The sequence below is a fragment of the Crassostrea angulata genome, chromosome 3 (assembly GCF_025612915.1).
Source record: "Crassostrea angulata isolate pt1a10 chromosome 3, ASM2561291v2, whole genome shotgun sequence".
Lineage (NCBI taxonomy): Eukaryota > Metazoa > Mollusca > Bivalvia > Ostreida > Ostreidae > Magallana > Magallana angulata.
The window spans coordinates 37365059-37378638 of NC_069113.1; the positions used below are offsets into that span (position 1 = coordinate 37365059).

At 31.8% G+C, this 13580-nt stretch overlaps 1 protein-coding gene across 2 annotated transcripts; it reads right to left on the minus strand.

The window, feature by feature from the left end:
- Window positions 1–1119: 1119 nt before the first annotated feature.
- Window positions 1120–13110, minus strand: LOC128177951 (neuromedin-U receptor 2-like). Of its 2 annotated transcripts, none has more exons than XM_052844885.1 (2): window positions 13068–13110; window positions 1120–2486 (listed from the first exon to the last, which is right to left on the minus strand). In XM_052844885.1, exons 1-2 carry the CDS (start codon window positions 13105–13107, stop codon window positions 1426–1428), a joined length of 1101 nt encoding a protein of 366 aa, XP_052700845.1. In that variant the 5' UTR covers window positions 13108–13110; the 3' UTR covers window positions 1120–1425. The 2 variants fall into 2 exon arrangements, with proteins under 2 accessions (XP_052700845.1, XP_052700844.1); XM_052844884.1 differs by lacking the exon at window positions 13068–13110 and adding an exon at window positions 6077–6142.
- Window positions 13111–13580: the final 470 nt, after the last annotated feature.

The window sequence follows — 13580 nt, forward strand, 5'->3', positions numbered from 1 at the left end:
CACAAATCAAAATTTAATTAGAGCCAACCATCAATTTTGAATACAACTAAAAAGGAACTATATGAGTTAATAGATGTTCATATATTAAGATATGACTTTTTTGTTTTTAGGAAAATGAGGAGTCCATAAATCATTGTTATATCTTTTATTTTTTTGTTTTTATGATTTTCTTCTATTAAGTCGCTCATTCTCTTTTTATGCCCCTTCGAAGAAGGAAAGGCGTACTGCTGTCCGTCCGTCTGTCCGTCTGTCTGTCTGTCTGTCGGAATGTCGGTCGGTCGGTCTTCCAACAGTTTCCATTCATTTTCTTCTAAGGGGATAAACATATTAAAATGAAATTTGGTATACAGGTTTATCATGATTATATGTAGGTCAAGTTCGATATTGGGTACGATCGAGCAATTTTCGACAGAGTTATGGCCCTTGGACGTAGAAATATACCAGTTATTTGCAGTTTCCGCTCATTTTCTTTGCAGGGAAGGAACATATTTAAATGGAATTTGGTATACAGATAAATGTATTAATCATGATAATATCTAGGTCAAGTTCGATATTGGGTACGATTGGGCAATTTTCGACAGTTTTGTCCCTTGGACGTAGAATAATTCTGTTTATTTGCCGTTTTCGTTTATTTTCTTATCAGAGGATGCACATATTTGATATGGAGTTTGATATACCGCATTATCTTAATGACATCTAGATCAAGTTCGATTTTGGGTATAAAAGAGCAATTTTCAACACAGTTATGGCCCTTGGGCGTAGACAAATTCTATTTATTTGCAGTTTTCGTTCATTGTCTTCGAATAAATTGCACATATTGAAATGAGAATTGGTTTACAGATTAATTTTGATAATATCTAGGTCAAGTTCGATATTGGGTATAACTCTTAATAGAGTTATGCCCTTTGGACTTAGACAAATTCCATTCTTTTTTTCTTCTTCTTTTTTTTTTTTGCAGTTTACGTTCATTTTCTTTGTGTATGGTTCCAAGGAGGGGACATAAGTGTTTCACAAACATCTCTTGTTTATTGAGGTTTCGATGCACATCAAATTTAAACATGAACACCCCCCCCCCCCAAAAAAAAGTCATAACAACCAACATTTTAAGAATTTCACAATTATTTCTTCTTCTTTTTTTTTTACAACAAAATCGCACATCAAAACAACTACATGCAAAAACAAATAGATAGAAAGAGTAGCAAAATTGTAAGAATCATGTTATTTGGCTGTTAGATCCATGTAAAAGATTTCGGTTTACTTGTCGTAACAAAAATAGGTTAACATTTAAGACATGAATTATTCATAACATATCTTAAGTGCAGTATTATTAACAAATCTGAGACATAACTCTATAGAATAGTTCACTAAAGCATATCACAATCGTGATATATCTAACAATACGCAAAGTTTCTTCTCTAAACTGTATTAGTCAACTGGGGGCATAGCATGAGTAGATATATGTTGTATCTGAACAAGGGTTGTGGCTCTTGTCGCCTCGGTGTGTGCTGCTGGATAGCGCTTACAAAGGTGTCTGATTTCTTTCCTGAAGTTTCCCCCGCTTACACAGTAAAGCAGAAAGTTCAATGTATTGTTGGAGTACATAAGAAGATTGACCACAGCCCAGGATAAAGTCAGGCGAGCTATCGTGTGATGAGAAGCATTCTCCGACCATTCTTCGTAAAATGCCAAGTACACACTTATAGGAGTCGTTGAAAGGAGAAAAGCTGTATTAAGTACGATCAGGGTAGCGGTCATTGAGTTAACCTTTTTCATCCTCTTTCTGGTGCCTTGAGGTACTACAGTTCTCCTTAACTTCTGGTGATTTTTAACTACACTTGTTATGATTATGACATTTCCAATCAATATAAGTAGAAATGGTATAGCGTTAAATTTTGCTAAATCAATCCAAGGCCAAATGTCAATAAAAAACCTTTTATAACTGTCACTTTCGTAATAGCAATGCTTTAAAACGGTCTTATTATTTTCAGTGTTGGTGACATCGCCAATACCGTACATTAAATGCAAGTTGATCAGCATGGTGCTTCCTATGAGAACACCCAATATACAGGCAGATACTGTTCTGTTACATCGTGCTTTGCTGGCATGTGGAAACCACACCAATGCAACCCGTTCGATCGTGACAGCAACCAAAATCCAGCCAGAGGTATCGAGTGACATATAGACCACCCAAAGGTGTAGTTTGCAGCTTAGCTCACTTAAGAGTCGAACATCTACATCGAATGATTTGATGATCCAGTGTCGAAGTAAACCAGAGTAAAGAACAAGCAGGTCATTCAACGACAGTGCCACTAAGTAGATGACGGTCGTCTGTTGGCGAAGGTTCTTACGGAGCAGTGTGACAATACAGAAGATGTTGCCGACGGTTCCGAGGGCTATCATGATTGGTGAACAGTATTTCCAAAGATATATGGCGAAGTGATACTCAGGATATGACTCTGGAGATGTAGCATTATCTTTCATACTGACTGCAAAATTAAAATCATATCCATACGTTTAAATACCTTATAAAATTAAATCAATTTATAGAAAATACATGTACATGTATTTCTACAGTAAATGATAAAAAACATAATTATTTAACTCCACTTTTGTTTTGATGATGTTAATACTTAGGATCTTCATTGACAGCGGCAAATTGTTTAATAATCAATGTTTTATAACAAATATTCAGATCCCTCGCCTTTGATTTTGAAGGACAAAATTTTAACTATGATAAATAGTAAGTTTTAGTTTTTGATTTTGTTTTACATATTTTATATAATTTATACATATGATAAAGTTTATCATTATTCTAATTTGTTTTTAATGACCATTTTCGATTCGCTTATGTGTTGTTTTTTTTCAATGTTTTATTTCTATTACAAATAAATAAGTTTTATAAATCAAGAAAAAGACAATCTTAATTTCTTAATCTAAATATACACTCATTGCGAGGTTATATGTATGTCGTATTATATTAACATCAATATACATATGTTAATATAGATATAAGTAAAATAATCATTATAACCAGTAAGCTGATGATGATTAAAAAGCAAACATGTATGTTTGCAATAAGATTCTCGAGTATTGTTCACCTAGAAGTAATATCACATTTTTCTTGTATACGACTTTTTTTCTTTCAAATAATATGCAATTATTGATTTCATTTGTTCACTTATTTGCAGAGTAGAACTTTACCTTAGTTTGTAAAAAAATATATATTGCTTTGTTAATAATATCAATACATTAGCAATATCAATTTTTCTCTTGTATAGCAAAACATGACTTCAAGTAATGAGAAGTTTTCAAGAAGACAAAAGTATGACAACAGATGCTTTGATTGCAACCATAATTGTTTACTTTTATGACAATAAAAAAATCAAATGTTCAATTAACTCAGTTTTTTGGTACAAAGATTGCCTTTGTAATTGCTTGCTTTTTGCAATTTTAAAGTAGTTTGAGACATGAGTTGAGTTCAGTCCTAATATATTTAAATCATCATTGTCTATTGTTTTTTAAAATTGAAGCACAAAATATCCTTGTTCCCTAATTTTTGACCCTATCCAATGGCCTTGGGCTTTTGCATCTAACCATGAAAATTTTGAAAATTGAAAAAGAAGATCCAAAGCAGATTTTAAACTTTTCTCTGTTCCATCTAAGAAACATAATTGTATTATCCGAATATTAAAACAAACAAAATTCTTTTGTATTAGTATGCCTTTGATATGTCTATTTTGCCTTATCATAATACCAATAATTTCTACACATATTAAAAAGAGACGATGAAATAGGATCTCCCTGTCGACATCCAAGTGAGATATAAATGAGAACGCTTTTGGCTTTCATTTTTGTAATTTGTTCTTTTTTTAACTTAAAAAACCTCTATTGGTTTTCACTTATAATTCAAATTATAGGACTTGTTTAGTCTGTTTACAATAAATGCTGTTATATAATGTATAAGGTACATTTAAAAGTGATTTTGGTCTCCATGTTTTTTTGTGTGTCCAAGTGGCATATATCTTTCCAGACAAAATTATAACATTCTGATGTAAAGCCATCTGAACCTGGCGATTTATCGTTTTTCATATTTTTAGAGCTTCTTAGGTTTCTGTGTAAGTTATTTTTTCTTTTAATTTTTCACCCATATTATTAAGTATGTTTACCAACTTTTGTCATTAATTTCTTCTCTATTAACATCATTAAATTCATTATCCTTATTGCCATATACGCTTTTATTCAAATTAATTTTATTTAATATTTTGGTTTATTTGTGATCATAACTCCATTGTCATTGGCAATTTTGGATACTGTTTTGTTTGAATAATTTCGTTTTTTAAGTGCAAAAAAATATTAAATCGGTTTTTTACCCTCCTCAGTATATTAAGCCAGTCTTTCTTTAAGCAAATTTTTTTCAATATTAGAGAATGTACAAACGAGTAGAGCTCCAGAAAGAACATAGAGTCTTAGAACAAAGAACATTTGCTTAAAAAATAGACTGGCTAAATAGACTGAGGAGAGTAAAAAAACGATTTAATATTTTATTGCACTTAGTTCTCACCAATCAACCTTTGTGTTATTTTGTCTATATATATATATATATATATATATATATATATATATATATATATATATATATATATATATATATATATATATATATATATCTTTTTTTTTTATTTTGCTTGTTTATTCTATGTTCTTTCTAGAGCTGTACTAGTACTCGTTTGTACATCCGATAATATGGAGTAGCTTAAAGAAAGACTGGTAATCAATATTTAGTGATAAAAAACCACCTGGTATGTGTTCTTTAGCTTCCAGTGAGTCTGGCATACTATTGTTTAATAAAAACTATTATGTGTTTTAGTTCATCATTTTAAAATCAAACAGAGCACAAACATTCAGAGTAAAGAATGGACACAAAAACTTATCGAAACACACAAATCATTACGATTAACGAATAGCAATATCAGTACTTACATTGTTTTATGAATTGGAGAAAATATACAAAACCAATGGTGAAGGAGGCAAAAATAAGTCAAAATTTCACTTACTTATTTCTTACATATACATCATGGGTATAGAAATAATAATATGAAATTTGTTTGGGGGGGGGGGGTTCAATGCAATTTTGTGGTAAATTTTGATTGATTACATTAATAACATTGTGTATTTGTATGTATTATATGTATTCCAAAAGCTTGGTTACATAAGAAAACATTTTTAAAAAAAAAATACATCAAAGCAATGCCATGCTTCGATAGAAGTTATTTAAAATAATGAATAACTTGTAGCTCCGTTATTTATTCATTGGTGCCAACAATGTTTATTGCGTTTTTGGAAAAATCTTTGTTTGTTATAAATACAAAGGGTATATGTAAGACCATGCAGAAATAAACTGCGTTCAATTTTAAATTAATTAGGAAAAAATATTAATGGGGAAATTCCATCTAAATTCCTTTCTGTCTGAAGGCATTTTTTAAATTTCTTATTATGAATAACGAGTGTTTTTCTTAAAGAATAAAAAATAAAATTTGTAAACATTATCTTTGTATGAAGGAAATAAGAAGAGATAAACGAATGAATGAGAACGTTACGAGATACAACAATATCAAATCGTTTAACGATAAAAGGACTTTTATTCACACAACCAGATCCAACGCCTGTTATATCTAAACTTTCTGCATAAAATAATATAGAAAGCAAAAAATCAGCCAATACAAGAACGAAATTCAAACATCTGATTTTTTACGAACTTTTTCCATTTGTAATTTTTATTTTACCTTTAGCTGTACATGTAAGTAGAGGGAAAACTGTTTAGATGAAATAAAGTTTTAAGATGCAGTGCATTATTCTGAAGTGTCCAATTTTTTCGGAGAGTTTATTTTTTTTCTTGCGAAAAACAATACATATCTAACACTTAATAATAATGAATATCTTTTCAATTTCTTCTGTAATTATTTTTTGTAAAATTGTCAGTTTGATGGAAATTTTTAAAAATGTAATGCTATAGAATTTGATAAGAACAATAATTTATATGATTATACGCGCAATGCTATATGAAACAACAACTCACCTGGAAACATGATGAAATGATAAATGATCGATTGCCTTAAAGCTGCGCAGGCAAATGGCATGAGAACAAGCAACTCGACTGTTTTAAGGTATAAATATACGTGCGTAGAAAACAACATTAGGTGGAGTAAAATTTATTGATTACTACTAACGAATGTTTTTTACGAAAGATAGTGCAGATTAACCCTTCTTCATTTAGAATCTTAATCTTTTTGCAGTTTTTAATTTACTTGAAGAAGTATCTTAATCAATATATGAATACATTGAATTGGATCAAACATCAGGCAAAAGCCCTATTTGTGTTCTCTCCTGACATTTTTGCATTTTGCACAAAAGTGAAAGAAAAAACCAAATCCACAAAGCAGAACAAATAGACAATGAAAGAAATGGTGGGCTTGAAATGTTGAAACTATTTATAGACTCCTGATTGAAGTGAAAAGAAACCCAATAAATGTTGAAGCATCCAAATTACTGGTATTGTTACAGGACCACATATATAATATTTCTTCTATTGATTCTATTTCTGTATATTTAATTTACGATGAAATTAATTAAAGATTATATAAATGAAGGTGACTTGTGTTCTGCCTTTAAGATCACGTTTTTCATGTCTTAAATTAGATAACTCTTATATCAGATGATACCCAAAGCGTTATTATTCCGTAGTTCATTCAGTATAAATTGCTAATTATGTGTAATAAAGATGAAACACGATTTTAGCATCAACGACACGGTAAAACGAGTGAATACCCCCTCTCCCTGAGAGATGCATGTACTGGGGGTGTCTATTTATTCTATATTAAAAAATTCCTCTAAACGAAAATCCACTTTCAAGTGGTTTATAACTTATAAATTCAGTAAAAACAAGTCACATGGAACACAATAGCACGTACGAACCTGACCAGCAAAACCCCTACAACTTCATGTTTTATTTGGCTTTAATTCCTATTCCATAAATTTACATGGTTTCCGATGACAAGCTTCCCTTTGTTTCTATCCTTGTCAGTCTGTCTCTTTTTTCTTTCTTTGCCAAATCTGTCAAACTTAGCGGTATACCTATCCTTCTCGTCGTCGCCATTGTTGTTGTGATAGACTGAACGTGCTATCATGTGACCGATTTAAAGCTGGGTTTATTAAAATGCCGTATTTATTGTGGACTTCACAATAATTATAAAAATTATTTGTTGATTTCTATATCTTTTTAACCCGATTGATATAAACTGTGTAATTTATTGTGAAGATCTATCTTTATATAACATATTGAAATAAATAAATCAATCAAATATTTCTTAGCATGAAAAAATACGCCACATATACCTTTAAAAAAAGGGTGTTTTTTTAAAGATGACCACCAGGATATAATTTTCAATATTTTAAGTCCCCTACCGATTTCACCGGAGGGGACTTTAGCTTTCCTCTTCGTCCGTCAGTCCGTCCCACTTTTCCACACTTTTTTTCTTTATGCGTTTGAGGAATAATATGAAATTTGCTGAAATTTGCTGAACAGCTTCAAAATGTCAAACTACAGATCAACTTTATACTTCTGGTTGACACATTTTCGAGAAAATTAATTTTTTGTATTCCAATTTGTTAATGTTCGGGTTCGTTATCGAGTTCGGTGTGTATTGAACAAACGAGGAAAAAATGTAGTCAGTAATAATATCTAGCTGCAGGGCTGTAGCTCCCGGTCTGAAAAAATTCGGATGGACGACCTGGGAGCTACAGTGCCTACCATAGGAAAAATCTGCAATTTACGGCGCACAAAAAATTGCGCTAGTTTTGGACTTATTAACCTTATTTTCACACAAATTCTGTAAAAAGAATTAGTAACATTAATTTCTTCAGCCAATTTACTACTGATATCGTCACTTTACTTGCCTCAGACTTTCTCTTAAAAATGATAACCGACCTCGGAAAATGAAGTGTGTTAATTTACGTCGAGATCGAGACACCACTTTGATTTAAAGGGCTGCTGATGGTGTTTAAAACTAAAAAGAATATCAGAGGCAAGTGAAGTGACGATATCTGTAGTAAAATGTCCGAGGAATTTTTTGGGATCAAATATTTGTACAGAATATGATCGTAAATGAGATTAATCGGTCCAAAACTAGCGCATTTTTTTTGTGCGCAGTAAATTGCAGTTTTTTACTATGTGAGGCACTGTAGCTCCCAGGTCGTAGTATATCTATAACTTCAACTTCACTTCATATTTTCATATTTTGCATTTCAATTCTTTACATACTCCCCAAACAGGGGGGGGGGGGGACTCCATGATGATTCAATTTTTTATATGTGAATTTAAGAAAATTTATCTCTGATTAAAGCATAACATGTCGTTTATAATACTATTATTATAATACTATCATATATAATATAGTTTTGAAATAGATGTATGCGTCGAAGCTTTCATAGAATAATACAAAGTACAAACCGGTAGCGGACGTGTAGTGCTTATAAATGCAATACTCTCAGAATGCTTGTTTATAATATTTTTCCAGGCACGTAGCATCGTTTTTGAAAGGTTGGGGGGGGGGGGGGGGCAGACTCATCGAAAAAATCTTGACAAGCCAAAAAAATCCTAATGGGGGGGGGGGGGGGGGGCGTAGTATATCTATAACTTCAACTTCACTTCATATTTTCATATTTTGCATTTCAATTCTTTACATACTCCCCCAAAAGTGGGAGGGGGGGGGAATCCATGATGATTCAATTTTTTATATGTGAATTTAAGAAAATTTGTTGCTGCGAGAAAAAGTGGGAGGCCAGCTGTCCCCCCCCCCCCCCCGATTGTACGTGCCTGTTTTCTACTGATACTTAAGCTTGAGGAGACGTTGGAAGTTCAGATTTGATGACAATGATAATCTGATATATTTAAAGGAATAACGTTAGCCTTTTCAACAATAAAGGGGCAACTACTATCGATCGAGATAGATCTCTTTTGTATGGAGAAAACAACAACCTACAGTATAAGGTGTTAGTTCTGTAAGGGAACAGTGAGTAATATTTCTCCTTACATCAAATACTTTTTCTCCTTATATCAAATAAGATATAGATAATAGTTGCTAAAGGCGATATAGTTTCTCAAATAACTTTGCAAACTATCTAGAATGACAGACATTTGATACTTGAATGGTATTGACTGAATCTTTATAGCAAAAGAGATAAATTGACTTCTGGGGAATTTTTATTTCAGTACGTACACAGTCATTAGACTCTGTTTGGACGTTATTATGAAATTACTTCAAACAGGATTTCTATTCTCTATTCAATCAGACAATTAATTGAATTCAACACGCAAATGACTTTGTTTCTCCTTTCATCGAACGTTAAATTAAATGTGCATGAGAAGTGAACAAAAGACAAATAGCAGACGCGTGACGAAAGGAAATAAGATTATTCTGCGCATTGATCACGAAGATTCTCATACCCTCTGATGATTAGTAGGGCTTCGTTTGTCGACTCTATCCAAGGTTTCAGGTCGCCTGTGTAGAGCAACAACATTTCCTTTTTAAAAATAATTACTAGTATCAAGATCCTAAAGATCCTATGTGTTCTTTTTTTACTTCTCAATCCTTTAATACACAAGAGGTTTATTGGCCACATCGCTCACCTGAGCAAAAATAGCCATATAAAAGTCAGCTTTGTGGATTCATGTACAAAATACACGGACAATGTACATGTAGTAAAATAGATCCTGTATAAAAAGATTTTTTAATAACTTTTCCACGGATATTCTTATGTTGAAATTGAGCCAATTTTGTAAAAGGATAATTATATAGTCATGTCATATATAAAGCATTGCAGCTCTTAAGAATATATCAAACATATATACAAGACAGTGGGGCCCAAAAATTGTCCTAGGGCCTCTGTCATAGTATTTAAGAATCAACTATATGTCAAGATGCTTTCATAAAAGTAATTCCAGCTATCATAACATTTGAATTTGAAAATGAATTGTAAGTTATTCCTATTAAAATAGTATCCCTTCATGTCGCCCCAATCTACCCCCAAAGTTTATGATTTTGACTTCAGTCTAGTCTCTTCCTGATGATACTTTCACCCAAGTTACAGCTTTTCTAGTCAACTGCTTTTTAGGAGAAGACTTGAAAAGATTTCTTTTTATATATTCCTATTCAAAAATTCGATCCCAATTGTTGCCCAACCTTAACCCCGGGGATCATGATTTAAAATAAACTTCAATCTAGACTACCTGAGGAAGCTCCATACAAGTTAATTTTAAAAGCTTTTCTTGCGGTTTTTGAAAAATACAAACAATTTTTTCATAATTCCTTATTAACTACCCATGGAAGAGAGCATCGGTCCTTTTTATGGCAAATTTAAATCTTTATCCAATGTTGTTTTGTGCCAAGTTCGGTTAAAATTAAACCCGGTGGTTCTGAAGAAGTCAAAATATAACACGTTTACAGACGGACAGACGCCGGACAATCTAATGATCAGAAAAAAAAACCACTTCTGCTTTCAAATCAGATGAGCTAATATGATGACTTTTATTGAATAGTTTGGAAAGAAAATTACTTGCTATAGTCGAAAAAAGTTGTTTTTCAAGACATTTGCCAAAAGAAATGGTCGATAGGTTTAAAAAAATGTTAATGACATATTTTCTCACAAATGTATAAATGTAAGAGTGATACTAACATCCGCTCCAATTACACACCCAAAACGACTGAAAGCATCTCACTGAGTCCAATGCTTTTTATACAGGATCCATTCTTCTACATCGAAAAGCAGCTACATTAAAAAGCAACTTTAACCTTAAATGTTTATGTTCTAAATTTTTGCAGTTTATAGCTTTGAAGCGTTAAGTTTTTTTGCGACAAATGTGTTCAGTACTGTAGAAAACCTTCAAACAACTGTGAAGTTAAAGTGTCATATATCATATTAACTTAGATATGGGCTTTAATTTATATTTTAAAAAATCAACGTCTTTTACAACATAACGGATTTTTCTTCCTCATTCCAACTTCAACTATTGGCAAATTGCCAATTTTTAACCGCGTTTTCCAAAGGAAAAATCCGGTTATTGAAATGGTGAAAATGGCGGGTGGGTCGGAGGGCGGGCGGGCTGCCAAAAGGGAACCCCTATTGTACGGATGACTCCTCCGACAGTTTTAAAGAGAGGAAGTTGTTGTTTTGCAGATCAATTGTACATACACATGTATATCAGAGCTGTGCATATTATTTGAATTATGATATTTGATAATTTTTGGAAAAAATACCAGCTGTTGAACATAGTAATTTTCTCGCAGAATATTGCATAAAGGGTACCCCTATTGTACGCATAACTCCTCATATAGTTTTCAAGATAGGAAGTTGTTGTTTTACAGATCAATTTTACATATATCAGAGCTATGCATATTACTTGGATTTTGTTACTTTTAAAAACAAATACTAGCTGTTTAACCTAGTCATTTTCACGTAGAATATTGCATAAAGGGTACACCATTACTCTGGTTGGGTTGTGTTTATCAATTCAAGGTTGACAAATGGATTATGGATACTGTTCACAAAAAAGAAAACCCGGTTTGCTGTCACATTGACAGCTTTTCTCTTGTTCATTATTATGTGAAACATAAGTACCATAGTTCACATTGTTTTTTGATACTTTAATAAAGACAACTTTTTGTGATATTTACAAACATATGTTATCATTTTACTGTTTTTACCACTTTTACGTATATTTTATAAACATCGTATCGTATATCCCTGCCGCCATATCAACTCTATTCTATTTCAATATTCAATATTTACATTCACTTTCTTTCCCCTTATCAAATTGCATTGATTGGTTTGAGTGATATTTACGCATAACACAGAAGACCCAATCACAAAATCTGGCGCGTATGAATATATTCAGTCTTCCTTTATTATTTCCCGGAAAACATGACCGACTCTCTTCGCGACTTCAAACCGGATCACGACCTCATATTATACATACACTGATTGATATTTCATTGGTGTAAATATATTTTCACAGTTAAATGAATTCAATTGATTAATGTCTTTTTTTATATATGCCAAATGTAAATTCATAAAAATACATACTTAAAGTAAATCCACCCTCCTGTGACGTCATACATTTTACATAAACCATGAATTCATTAAAATTCTTGCAAGTAGATTGGTAATTTCTAAGTTATTATAGGTGCACATCAAAAACTGAAATCAGTGTTTACTTGGATATATTTCATAAGCGTTTTTCATCCTTATATTCGACATAATTCAATATGACAAAGGGAAATAACTCTTTTCTATTTTTCTCTAAGTGATATATCTAAATGCTATAATTTTTCTAATGTAAACAATTTTTTCTCTTTTTTAAATTAATTTTAGTTTTCTGGCATAGTAAGCAATAAAATTTAAATATATAAACAAGTATCCATCCACTTTTATTTAATTTTTAAACAAGAAAAAGTGTGATTTTCAGATGATAATTTCAGCCTTTGGTTTTTATTACCTTACATCTTAAATAGTATGGATACATATATATTTTATTTATTTTTTGATGAAATTCAAGTCCAATAAGTTAAAAAAAGTTAAGTTTTTAAACTTTGAACCTATAATTTTATAGGTACGGAGTAACCTTAAAAGTAGAATCGTGTAATTATAATTTAAAACGCTGTGGACTATTTTTGTCAGCATATTTCGGCTAGCTCTTCCGTTAATTGCGCATTACTCGTTGAAAAAGACAGAAACTTTTAAAAATAAATCATATTTGCGGGAAGGGAATAAATATTAAAAAACGTAAATATAAGCATTGAATCATTATTTTTTGAAAGTTGTGGTCTCATAACTGCAACGGTGTGTGCAAACAAATTTTCATAACGCGCTAGCGCGCGTTATTCAATTTTTATGCACACACCGTTGCAGTTATGAGACCACATCTTTCAAAAAATAATGATTCAATGCTTAAATAAACCGCGAGCAATACCGGTATGTAGTGAATATAAGGAGTGATAAAAACATCAACTTACCTGAGTAATGTCCAAGACAAATACATATGTGACTTGTCATTGACTAAAGGATTCTTCTTACAGAAGACGTAGAAGCAACGCATATATGCAAATTCTGGCTTTGTTCTTTTTCGACCGAAAAGTTTATTATTCGGGTATTGACACGGAACTGAATCGATGTTCATTTTCTCTGTTTTCAGATTTCCTGCAATCTATGCAATTACAAAGATAACGGCAACAATACATGTAGTAATGAGACATTTCGGACAGCGCCAGATTCTTTTGAAAGAAAGTCTTCAATCAAGCACAATTGTGCTATCCCAAAGAAAGATCGTGTAATGTGTATCAAAATGTGAAACTTGACATAAAAAAATCGGAATCGTAATAGAATAGATTTACTAACCTTTTTTTTAATACGTTCGCTCCTTTGATGACCATCATGTCATCATAGACTACAATTTCTGGTTATCAGTTCCGCCCTGATTATAATGTTTTTCCCGGAACAATATAAATTTATTGTTTCCCAAACAATGT